Genomic DNA, 12,713 nt, shown 5'->3' on the forward strand with positions numbered 1-12,713 from the left:
AACCATCGAGACCCGGTGCTTTGTTGCATTCCATTTGGAAAACTGCCTTCCGAACCTCTTCCTCGGTATAAGGTGCGGTTAGTAGACCATTTTCCTCAACGGAAACTTGGGGTATATCGGCCGTTAAATCCTCATTAAGAGAGAAAGTACTTTCCTCCGGAGGACCAAACAAGCCTTTATAATAATTAGTAATGTACGATTTGAGCTGCTCATGGCCTTCAATCACCCCTTCATCTTGAGTGAGAGAATGAATACGTTTTTTCCGATGTCTCCCATTGGCTAAAGCATGGAAATATCGCGTATTTGAATCTCCCTCTAAAATGAACTGGGCTTTGGATCGCTGGTACCATTTGAGTTCCTCCTCACGAAGAAGACTCGCCATCTGCGCATTTGATTGATTTTTGAGTTCAATCTCCTGCGTCGACAACGGTCTAACCTCCGCAAAAGCCTCAAGCTCATCAATAACATTTGATAAGCGAGCCTTCTCTTTTTTAAGGATACCAGCCGTGTGGGCAGCCCAACCACAGAGATATTTGCGCATTGACCGCATCTTATTGTTCCATCTCAGAATTGGAGAGCTGCCTCCGACCGGTCTCTCCCAAACCTTCTTAACCATATCATGAAAACCCTCTCGATGTAGCCAACCAAGTTCAAATTTGAACGGCCGCTTACACACAGGACGGGGATCCCCAGTGGTTAGAAGGATGGGGGCATGGTCAGACAGATTTACAATACGTTCTAGTGCATGGACAGACACCATAGGGTATTTATTTTCCCATTCGGTGTCCATCGACACGCGATCTAGCTTCTCGTAAGTGGGTTCAGGCAAGCTGTTGGCCCAAGTAAACTGTCGACCAGACATGAACACCTCCCTTAAATCAAGACTCGTCAATGACAGACATTGAATAGAAAAGGCCAATGTCCATCAAAGTGGCCTTTACTTTTCTCGTGAGGAAATCTCAACAAATTAAAATCGCCTCCGATTAAAATCGGATAGGGATTATCTTTTGTAAGATTTACAAATTCACGTAAAAAGTCAGCCTTAAACGCATCCTGAGCGGCACCATACACGGCGACCGGACTCCACTTGAACCCGTCTCGCTTTATTCTGAATGTCGAGCTTAATGTGATACTCTCCATCGGAACTAGCTAAGACAGTCATGGTATCAATACGGACGCCAAGTAAAATGCCACCGGATCTACCACGAGGTGGGCGAGAAAACCACCGAAAGTTAATTCCGCCGACAATCGGTCGAGAAAACTTTGTGTGAAATTTCGCCTACCCGTCTCCGATATAGCAATGAAATCTAAATCATAATCTCTACAACCATCGGCAATGTGAGAATGCTTAGCCAAGTCACCAAGACCTCTGCTATTCCGAAACATGCCGTTCATCGAGAAACTATTTTGGATTTAGACTTTTTGCCATATCTACGAGATTTCTTTCCAGCCGATGATCTAGAACCACGTTCAGAGGCAGAGAGGTCATAAACTGAACTAAGCTCTGAGTGGTCTAAATCAACTTCTGTCACACTTCCAACTAAAGCCGAGAGAAGATGACCATCTAGGATGCCATCATCTTCGTCATCGTCAACAGTGGAAGTAGCCAGCTCAGTGGATCCATTTGGAGCAACCGTTAAACGGTCAAGCTCCGTCTGTCTCAACACATGAGTTGAAGCTAAAATCTCATCCGAACCTCTACCCAAAGATACACCTACACTACTCAAATTCGAAGAAATTCTAGTATCAGAAAAAGAAGTGAAAGACTTGGATGAAATTCTAGTACCTGCCGTGTCGAGGTTCTTTTCCGCCTTGCGCCGCATAGCCCTCTGCATCACGTCTTCATCCGTAGCCTCCACACCATCCTCCGTCGTAGCAAACCTCCCACTCCTCCTCACCGGCGGCTGCGCAGCCGGTGGAGGAATAGTGGGTGGAGGTTGCAAGACGGGGGCACCGGCGGAGGCGGAGACAAGCGCGGTGAAGATGGCGGTCCAGACGCTGGTGAAGAAGATTTCGATGCAGGGGTAGATGGCGATGAAGCCCCCTGCACCGAACCCGACCGCGACGCCGAAACCCCCCTAGGCGGAGAGGGCGCCGGGGACCGGCTGTGGCGCCTCACAGGGGACCGGCTGGGGCGCCTCCCCAACCAGTCCTGCTCCTCCACCTGAGGCGCACGGGGCGAGGACGGCGCCACCCCAGGCCCTCCGCGCGGCGACGAAGCACCCTGGCCAGAGGCCGGCTGCTGCCCAGGCGCGCAAGGGGCTGCGTGCTGTCCCACCTTGCCTGTGGCCGGCTGCTGCAGCGCCATCGAGACCGGGGGCGGTGGCTGCAGCGCCAGGTGATGATATATCCAATACATACACGGTAGGAAATTTTTATGCACGCATGAATCCTACTACATGAATTTCAAAGTAATCCTGAATTCACATTCCTTTGTTCCAAACGACGCTGTACGAATTTTTCCTACATGAATCCCAGCATCCCAAATTCCCATGTTTTTTGAGCTAATTACACCTTTGGTCCAACAACTTGTATGTGATGTGAAGGTTTGGTTCTACAACTTGTAAAACGTGAAATCTCAGTCCTACAACTTGCAATTGTGTGTGAAGGGTTGGTCCTCAGTTAATCAAAACCTAACACGTGGCATTATAACTTTTGCAAAAAGGCCCCTAATCTTTTTAATTTGCGTATATGACCTCCGATGCCGTCTTACGTGCGGGTTCCACCTGTCAGTTCCCGATGAAACAAATAAAAATCAGTTTGGGTTGCGGAGGGTTCCAACTCGCGTTCTACTGCTAGAGCAAAAAAGATGATTGCCACTACACCAAGCACGTTATATGGTGTATATACAGGACGTCTCTTTCTATGGATAGTTATGATAAATTTTTCACCACCCCTACAAGTTATGAAACAACTTAATTTTTTCTTTAGCAGCACGCACATTTTTTTAGGAAAATTTTATAGCAAGTAATTTAAGATGGATGTGTGATGTCGTTTTCTCTTTTCTTGTATATATATAAGATGGATGCCTGTTTGTCATTTTTCTTGAGAACTTTTATATGAAATACACAACTAAAAACACCTAGAATACATTTAGGCAATATATTAAAGACGGCGATGATTTACCGTTGATTTAAAAATAAGTTATAGAAGTTAGTTACAAATTTGTATCAGTAAAGTTCACATGTGATATATTCTCATGCATTTTACGTTTAAATATAATTATTTTTCAAAAGATGGTCCTTAGCGTCGACTTAAAAGTAGTTATTTTTCAGTCATCCAAGGAACAAGAGAACTTGTACAAAAAAATAGACCAATGCCAGGGAAAATTTATCTATTTATGAAATCTAGGTTATAACAATGAATTGTGCACTATGAAGATAAAAAAAATACATGTTCTAGATCTAGCTAAATGGCATGTCAGCATGTGGAAAAAGGCAAAATTCAGTGCTGAGAATATGGTTGTTCACAAGATAAATTTTCTTTTTTTACATAGACCACAAAAAAAATTGGGTTTACATGAAACTTGGAGATGTATATGTAAAATATTTTGTAAATTTTTTTGACACTTCCAAATACAATTTTTAGGTAGAAGGATCATATGAAACTGTGAACCAAATTGAATTTTCGCAAAGGGCCATGCATTTGCACTTCACTCTCTACCCATGTATCATTTAGTGAACTAATTTATTTTCTATGTTCATAAATTGGCTAGCTTAGATGCACAAAAGCTTTCAAGAAAAAGTATCCTACATGAATTTTTCCCATACACGGTGGGAATTTTTCATACACACATGGATCCTACATGAATTTAAAAGTAATCCTGAATTCATATTCCTTTGTTTCAAACGACGCCGTATGAATTTTTCCTACATGAATCCTATCCTCTCAAATTCCCATGTTTTTTTCCTTTGTTCCAAACGGGCTCCAAAGTATACCAATTTTCAAGTACTTCACATTTCGAGGCACACAAGGATAACAAAAGTTTGGATCATTTTCATATACACCGCAGTACAAAGAATTGCATTGCAGTGCATCGGTTCAACAAATTCCGGTTACAGTTACGAATGCCTCCGTCTTGTACTTGAAGGTTACCGCAAAGAAGACAAACAACAGGAGATCGAGGGCGCTAAGCGTGGCGATGACCCAGTAGAAGTAGTCGAGGTGGCCGCGGTTCAGATTATTGGAGATCCAGCTTTGCCCTCTCGTAGTCGTCGCCCTATCGATGCCGGAGATGAGGCCACTGCTTATGAAGTTGCCGATGCCAAAGATGCTGAGGTAGAGAGCCAGCCCGAGGCTACGCAGCTTGTCGGGCACTTGGTCGTAGAAGAACTCCTGTAGACCGACCATGGTGAACACTTCTGCTGCGCCGACCAGCACGTATTGCGGTAACATCCACCATAGACTCATTGGGATAGGCACATCAGGCAAGTCTGCGAGACCGGCATCCATCACTACCTGGAGCCGTCGCGTCTCGACGAGCGCTGCCACCACCATCGACAAGAGCGAGAGCACCAACCCGGTGCCAATGCGCTGCAACATGGTGATGCCGGAGGGAAGTCCCGTGTAGCGGCGCGCTAGCGGCACGAGGGCGCGGTCATACAAGGGCAGGAGGATGACTGCCGTGATGCATATGAAGCTCTGCATTGCAGCCGGGGGAACTTGTAACCGGTGGCCAACGCGTCGGTCTAGGGTTGACGCTTGCTTTGTGAAGAATGTGGATGCCTGTGAGAAGGCCACTACATAGATTAGACACGTCGACCAAATGACCAACAACCGGAGAACAACCTTAGCTTCCTCGAGGAGGTACGCATGGCTGATCACCACCTCATGATCTTCATCGTCGGTGTGAGACCTGGAGAGTTGGAAAAGGCAGGTCAAATGGTGCCTCATTAGACGTGTTGCTTCACCAACCTTGGAAAGACTCGGATTTATTACCTGGATTCTAGAGTCGATGTTGCCAAAAGAGGATTGGCCAACTTTTGCTTCCTCCAGCTGCTTGTCCACGATGTAAAAGCTTCACATGCATTAGCGACCAGTCTACACTGCTTACTACCAAAGATGTAATAGTACCGATATGTGCGGGTTCCAAGTAGGAACACAACAAGGGAGAAAGCCATCATGGCAGAGAGGATGCCAAAGCTGAGGCCCCAACCGATGTTGTCTTGTACATAGGAGAGAAACACCAGCATGATGGCGGTACCGGCGCTTATGCTGAAGTACCACCAGTTGAAGAAGGAGCTTCGGGAGGCGGCCTCGCGGGGATCACTCTGGTCGAACTGGTCGGCACCGAAGGCCTGGACGCAGGGCTTGTGTCCACCCTGCGCGAGACCCACCATGTAGAGGGAGGTGTAGAAGGAGGCCATCTGTAGACCGGAGGGCGACAGGCAGGGCGTGTTGGCGTCCCCGCACTTATCGCTCCCAGAGGAGAGCAACGTCGATAGAGCGAGCATTGCTAAAGCCTGTAACAAAGTGTGAAGTGCCAATTTAGTGAGAAATTTTCAAGTCTAAAAAGATAAACAAATGAAATAAACATCCTTAAATGATCGTTGAAAGTTGCAAGTTCCATTAGTCGGCTTTTAGCATGGCTGATCAAACATTGTAGCTGTTTAATAGAAACTTACACAGCGCTAAACGGGTAATTCCATAGTCACTCCATCCACAAATAAGGGTATTTCTAGTTTTTTTTTCTAGGTTAATATTGTTGAAATTTGACAATTTACATGGTATCAAATCAATACAATATGAAAGTAAACTCAAAGACGAGACAACTGAAACTAATTTAGTTCATAAATGATACCTTTTTCTATGAAGCAAATTAAAATTCAAAAAGTTTATCTAATGCAAAAGAAAGTTATAGGGTGTAGGAAAACTTCAAATGGAGGCCGAGCTACACGTAGCCCTTTATTTTCAAACACTCAGAATTCGGATTTAATTTTAAAAAAAATCCGTATGGAAATTCTAGAGATATCCAATGATGTATTGCGTAAAATCTCAATACAAACTACTTTGTATTCTCGGCTACACAAAAATGACAAATTCTGACAGATTTTATAGTGAATAGTACATATTTCAAGACTACTACTTTTGTCATATTTTATCAATTTCGTGTAGCCTAGAATACAAATCAATTTTCATTGAGCTTTTGCACCAATTATAGCGTACATCCTTGCCTACCTCTAGGATTTTGTTTCAGATTTTTTAAAACTTTGAAATACGAACTTTAAGTCTTTAAAAATAAAGAGCTTCATATAGCTCGGGCTTCAAAACGGCACGCTACTTATTTATTGACCGATGAAGCCAGCAAACCTCCATAGAAAAAGAATTCAAAACGGAAGAATATTCGGCTCTCTTCTCATCGTCCATGTGGTGCAGCGAGTTATTTATTTGTGTGATGTCCATATGCATTGGCACGCTACTTATTTATTGACCGATGAAGCCAGCAAACCTCCATAGAGAAAAAGAATTCAAAACGAAAGAATATTCGGCTCTCTTCTCATCGTCCATGTGGTGCAGCGAGTTATTTATTTGTGTGATGTCCATATGCATGTGCATGCGCCCTCAACAACCCTACTGATCTCCCGTCAAAAAAAAAAAAAACCCTACTGATCTGGTATTTACTCTCATCGTACTAGAACCAAAGAAAAAAGAACATGCACATGCTACTCCTCCCTTCCTTTTAATTTACTTCACGTTTTAAGTTAGTTAATGAAAAAATATGGTGAAAAATATCAACATTCATAATACGAAATGTATATAATATAAAAATATATATAATGACAAATTTAATACCGAATACTATAGATTTTACATTGTAGATGTTAATATTTTTTTACTTAAGTATCTAATCAAACTGACTTTCACTACACCCAGAGTCCCCATCTGATTATGAACCGAGGGAGAACTATATATACTCTCAACAACTCGGACAATTCTGAAGTAAATTACAGTAAGTACGTAGGAGTCTAGCAAGCAGAGTTAAAATAACGTAATGGCTAGTTGTCTCCACTCGCGCAACAAGAAGGAGGACCGGAGTTACTGACCAGGATGTAGATCACGGAGGCGAGCAGGATGGTGCGGTACCGGCCGAGCCATGAGTCCGCGACGGCGGCGCCGAGCAGCGGCAGCAGCTGCGCCACGCCGTTCCAGATGTTGATGGCGGACGCGGCCTCGGCGACCCCCTCGCCCAGCGGCCCCGTCAGGTAGGTGATCAGGTTGAAAGACACCCCGAAGAAGGAGAACCGCTCCGCCATCTCCACCGCTGCATTCGATCATCACGCCCAATTAACCGGATCGAACTATCGCGGATCCATCGAGCAGAAGCTACTGCGCGCGTGCGGATCCATGGATCGAACTATAGTGTATGCATGGACTTGCCTATGATGAAGCGTGCCGATCTCCAGCGGCCGGTGGAAGCACGGGCGGCGGGCCGGCCGCGGTGGTCCACCGCCGCCACGGCCATGCCTTCGTCTTCTCCAGCGAGCAGCGGGTCGGAGCCGGAGCTGGAAGCCATCGTTGCCGGAGGATGTGGTGCCTGCGGAGGCTTGTTTATACTAGAGGGACAACTTCCGACGACCGATCTGGAGAATCAGGACTGCCGGAACCTGGCGCTGGCGGCCAAACGGCTCATAGTGTCCACGCTCCAGCGATCGGACCTGGCGGCCAAAGCGGATGTTCCACATGTACCCGGAGACCTCGAGTCCTTGATTATGCAACGGCTCCCAGAAGCGAATCTCTTTGGATCTCGGGCACCAGTTCTCCTAGTGCTAATATTCAGAAAACAAATTCACACACATAGTAACGTACATGTTTGTTGAATCGATATAAATTTGCATAAAATAAATCAAAAATATACAACCTATGGAAAAATAAGAAGTTTGGTCACATTTCTACGAACTTTGCTTTTCATTACCCTGGCTGCTTGTTACTTTTGCACAGGATGCAAATACAACATTTATGTTTTGAAACTTCTTCCGATGGAAATGAATGTTGAAATCTGCATGCATGGTTTTTTTTGTGATACTATAAATTTCTGGTGCTCTAGGAGTACGGGTGCTCGGAAGCCAAAAGGTTGTGTCCCTTGTAGAAGCAACTCGAAAATTCGTTTCACACCGTTCGCATTTTAACTCCTAAATATGTGGGAAATCAATTCACACTCCAATCAATTTCCTTGTCAACCTACCACGCACACCCAATCCACCGATCACAGCTCTAGCTGATCCCCTCCCTCATCTTGATATCCTCTCACGGCAGCGAGCAATAGAAGAGGCAGCGGTCACCGACGAGAAGCCACAATAGAGGGTTCAACACTCTAGTTAGCGAACCCTTCACCATCTTCTTGTCCACCGATCTGACGCACTGCCACCAAGGGGATGAATAAGGGCCGGATTCGGCGTCGTGCGTGTTTCATGGTTGTTGCCGATCAATAACCTCGCCCCATATCTAGACAAGGATATGCTAAATGTGGGCACTGGAGCCATGGATGTAGGCTTTTCTCATGTTTTGTTTTGGATATGTGAATATTCTTCTAAGTTTCCCTCAATATTCGATAACTAGGTAACATAAACAGATGGCATCCTCAGTTCCTCACTAGTCCAGTCTATCCCTCGCCGCTGAATGGAGAGCACAAATCTGGCCAATCCTCGCCGCTGAATGGAGAGCACAAATCTGGCCAATCACCACCTACAGTGTCGCTTAGCCACTAGATCCACACATGTAGGTAATCCAATTTTTGTGCAGGCCATCCAATTTTTGCGTAGGAAAGATGTTATCAATTGTAAAAAAAAAATCTTAATGTTCCATAAATTCCAACACATGGCTACAAAACACGCTTACACTAACCTACAAAAAGGTTGGTAAGTCTATAAACATATGCAAAGCGGGAGGGGTTCTATATGCAGGAAAGCAGTTCCCTAATTGCACCCTACACAAACTTGACTAGACAGCAATTGATAAAGATATGGTTGGTATCTTCTAGGTCACCACACAAGGCACACATGATAGTGGAAGGGCCCCTACGTCATTGAATTTTATGATGGAGGGCATGCCTTTTCTGATCATCTTCCAAGGGATTTACAATTTGCAGATATCGCTGAGCTCTCGTTTTGCACGGAGGTTTTTTTAGGGGACCAGAGAGTACTTCCCTAGCCCAACCCGTGATCCCCACAAATCGCCGGACTATTTTGCAGACCGAGTTTAGATGGGCTTATCCATAAGTATCCCCACGATACACTCTGATACCAGTGTATATCAAAACGCTAGCCTACCCCTCACTTTGGTGGTCACTCGTTCGCTCTTTCCTCTACATTGGCTCAGCCCCAGATTCCCCACGCTAGCAATCACTGTGTAGAAAACAACATTTTTGAATGGCAAGGGGTTTTGGATTAGAATGGAAAATGATTCGGTTGGATTCAGTGAATAACCAAATCCCTCCCAGATAATACTCCCTAATCCACTAAAATATCCTTGCCAAATAAGGCCTAAAGTGTTTCATTGGGGTTCCATGGCAAAAATTGTGGTACTAGGACCAGGCTAAAAACCTTTGTGAGGTTTCTAAGGCACAAGAGAAAGAATCCAAAGCAGGAAAAAGTTGCAGGCCATCAATGGCAAGGAGGAAATTGGCTCTCTCAATCCTTCATACCAAGGCTACCTTGCACATCAAGGCAATCTCCCAATTGGTGCTAAGCATGGCCTAGGGAAACAAGATCTCGCCGCTCGGCGGTGATAGCCAACAATATTGGAAATCAGGATTTCAAGGGGCTCGGCCCTTTTTTAACAGGGGAAGGGTCCAGACATACCCAGAAACTGCATTAAGCTTCAGCGGTGGGCATACCTGGGCATGTGTCAGGCCGGGCCGGGCCTCAGGCTGGGCCGAGGAAAGCCCGACGCTAAAAAATCCGGCCCAGCCCAACCAAATACCCACCAAGCCCGTCGGGCCACGGGCCGGGCCATAGTGTTAAACTGTGTTTTCGGGCTACCCAGGCCCAGCCCGGCCCGACAGTCGGGCCAACATTTCTCGGCCCAGGCCCGAGTTTTTCGGGTTGGGCTTCGGGCCGGGCCTCGGGCCGGGCTGCCCATGGCCAGTTCTGGTGGTGGGAGTATAAATTACATCAAGGACCCTAAAGGAAAGAAATATAACAACATAGTCCTCAGATTTAACACACAACACCCTGAAACTAGAAAGAAATTTGCAACCATCTACAAATTGATGTTAGTTTGAGATGGAAAGGGAGGTACCACATTGATGTTGACATAAAAGGGGGAAATGGAACAAAATGGAGATTTACTAGTATATATGGTGAATCAAAGCAGGGAATGAAGGTGAACACTGAAAGGATCGTATGCCGCACCTAGAGGGGGGGTGAATAGGTGCTAACCAATTTTTAGTTCTTTTTCAATTTAGGCTTGACACAAAGGTAAATTCTCTAGATATGCAACTGATACGTCCCAAACGTATCTATAATTTCTTATGTTCCATGCTACTTTTATGATGATACTCACATGTTTTATACACATTATATGTCATTATTATGCATTTTTCGGCACTAACCTATTGACGAGATGCCGAAGAGCCAATTCTTTGTTTTCTGCTGTTTTTGGTTTCAGAAATCCTAGTAAGGAAATATTCTCGGAATTGGACGAAATCAACGCCCAGGGGCCTATTTTTCCACGAAGCTTCCAGAAGACCGAGGGAGATACGAAGTGGGGCCACGGGGTGCCGCCACACTAGGGCGGCGCGGCCTAGAGGGGGCCGCGCGGCCCTAGCGTGTGGGGCCCCCGTGACGCCTCCGACCTGCCCTTCCGCCTACTTAAAGCCTTCGTCGCGAAACCCCCGATGCCGAGAGCCACGATACGGAAAACCTTCTAGAGACGCCGCCACAGCCAATCCCATCTCGGGGGATTCAGGAGATCGCCTCCGGCACCCTGCCGGAGAGGGGAATCATCTCCCGGAGGTCTCTTCATCGCCATGATCACCTCCGGATCGATGTGTGAGTAGTCCACCCCTGGACTATGGGTCCATAGCAGTAGCTAGATGGTTGTCTGATACGTCTCCGACGTATCGATAATTTCTTATGTTCCATGCCACATTATTGATGATATCTACATGTTTTATACATACTTTATGTCATATTTATGCGTTTTCCGGAACTAACCTATTGACGAGATGCCGAAGGGCCAGTTGTTGTTTTCTGCTGTTTTTGGTTTCAGAAATCCTAGTAAGGAAATATTCTCGGAATCGGACGAAATCAACGCCCAGCATCTTAGGATCACGCGAAGCTTCCAGAACACCCGAGAGAGGCCAGAGGGGGACCACAGGCCCACCAGATGACACCCTGGCACGGCCAAGGGGGGGCCCGCGCCCCCCTGTTGTGTCGTCGCCTCGTTGACCTTCCGACTCCGCCTCTTCGCCTATATAAAGGTCCCTGACCTAAAACTTCGAGACGGAAAAGCCACGGTACGAGAAACCTTCCAGAGCCGCCGCCATCGCGAAGCCAAGATCGCGGGGACAGGAGTCTCCGTTCCGGCACGCCGCCGGGACGGGGAAGTGCCCCGGAAGGCTCCTCCATCGACACCACCGCCATCTTCATCAACACTGCTTGTCTCCCATGAGGAGGGAGTAGTTCTCCATCGAGGCTCGGGGCTGTACCGGTAGCTATGTGGTTAATCTCTCTCCTATGTACTTCAATACAATAATCTCATGAGCTGCCTTACATGATTGAGATTCATATGATGATGCTTGTAATCTAGATGTCATTATGCTAGTCAAGTGGGTTTTACTTATGTGATCTCCGGAGACTCCTTGTCCCACGTGTGTAAAGGTGACGGTGTGTGCACCGTGTGGGTCTCTTAGGCTATATTTCACAGAATACTTATTCACTGTTATGAATGGCATAGTGAAGTGCTTATTTATATCCCTTTATGATTGCAATGTGTTTTGTATCACAATTTATCTGTGTGCTACTCTAGTGATGTTATTAAAGTAGTTTATTCATCCCGCACGGTGTAATGGTGACAGTGTGTGCATCGTGTAGTACTTGGCGTAGGCTATGATTGTGATCTCTTGTAGATTATGAAGTTAACTATTGCTATGATGGTATTGATGTGATCTATTCCTCCTTTCGTAGTGTGAAGGTGACAGTGTGCATGCTATGTTAGTACTTGGTTTGGTTATGTTGATCTGTCATGTACTCTAAGGTTATTTAAACATGAACATCGAATATTGTGGAGCTTGTTAACTCCGGCATTGAGGGTTCGTGTAATCCTACACGATTAGTGGTGTTCATCATCCAACAAGAGAGTGTAGAGTCTAGCATCTATCTATTTATTCTGTTATGTGATCAAAGTTGAGAGTGTCCACTAGTGAAAGTATGATCCCTAGGCCTTGTTCCTAAATATCTGCTATCGCTGCTTGTTTCTTGTTTTTCTGCATCTTTACTTCCCGCAATATTACCACCATCAACCACACGTCGGCAAGCACTTTTACGGCGCCGTTACTACTGCTCATACTTATTCATACCACCTGTATTTCACTATCTCTTCGTCGAACTAGTGCACCTATTAGGTGTGTTGGGGACACAAGAGACTTCTTGCTTTGTGGTTGCGGGGTTGCATGAGAGGGATATCTTTGACCTCTTCCTCCCTGAGATCGATAAACCTTGGGTGATCCACTTAAGGGAAACTTGCTGCTGTTCTACAAACCTCTGCTCTTGGAG

General features: G+C 45.8%; 1 protein-coding gene across 1 annotated transcript; it reads right to left on the minus strand.

The window, feature by feature from the left end:
- Positions 1–4,041: 4,041 nt before the first annotated feature.
- LOC124657688 (protein NRT1/ PTR FAMILY 5.10-like) lies at positions 4,042–7,462 on the minus strand. The gene is made up of 4 exons (XM_047196201.1): positions 7,378–7,462; positions 7,044–7,261; positions 4,939–5,462; positions 4,042–4,855 (listed from the first exon to the last, which is right to left on the minus strand). The coding sequence occupies exons 1-4, from the start codon at positions 7,460–7,462 to the stop codon at positions 4,042–4,044; spliced, it is 1,641 nt and encodes a 546-aa protein (XP_047052157.1).
- Positions 7,463–12,713: the final 5,251 nt, after the last annotated feature.

The sequence above is a fragment of the Lolium rigidum genome, chromosome 5 (assembly GCF_022539505.1).
Source record: "Lolium rigidum isolate FL_2022 chromosome 5, APGP_CSIRO_Lrig_0.1, whole genome shotgun sequence".
Classification (NCBI taxonomy): Eukaryota; Viridiplantae; Streptophyta; class Magnoliopsida; order Poales; family Poaceae; genus Lolium; species Lolium rigidum.

Coding starts and splice junctions, on each gene's coding strand:
- LOC124657688 (XM_047196201.1), bottom strand. CDS start 7,462: ATGGCCGTGGCGGCGGTGGACCACCGCGGCCGGCCCGCCGCCCGTGCT. Junction 7,262..7,377: donor ATCGGCACGCTTCATCATAG/GCAAGTCCATGC, acceptor GATCGAATGCAG/CGGTGGAGATGGCGGAGCGG. Junction 4,856..4,938: donor ACATCGACTCTAGAATCCAG/GTAATAAATCCG, acceptor CCAACTCTCCAG/GTCTCACACCGACGATGAAG.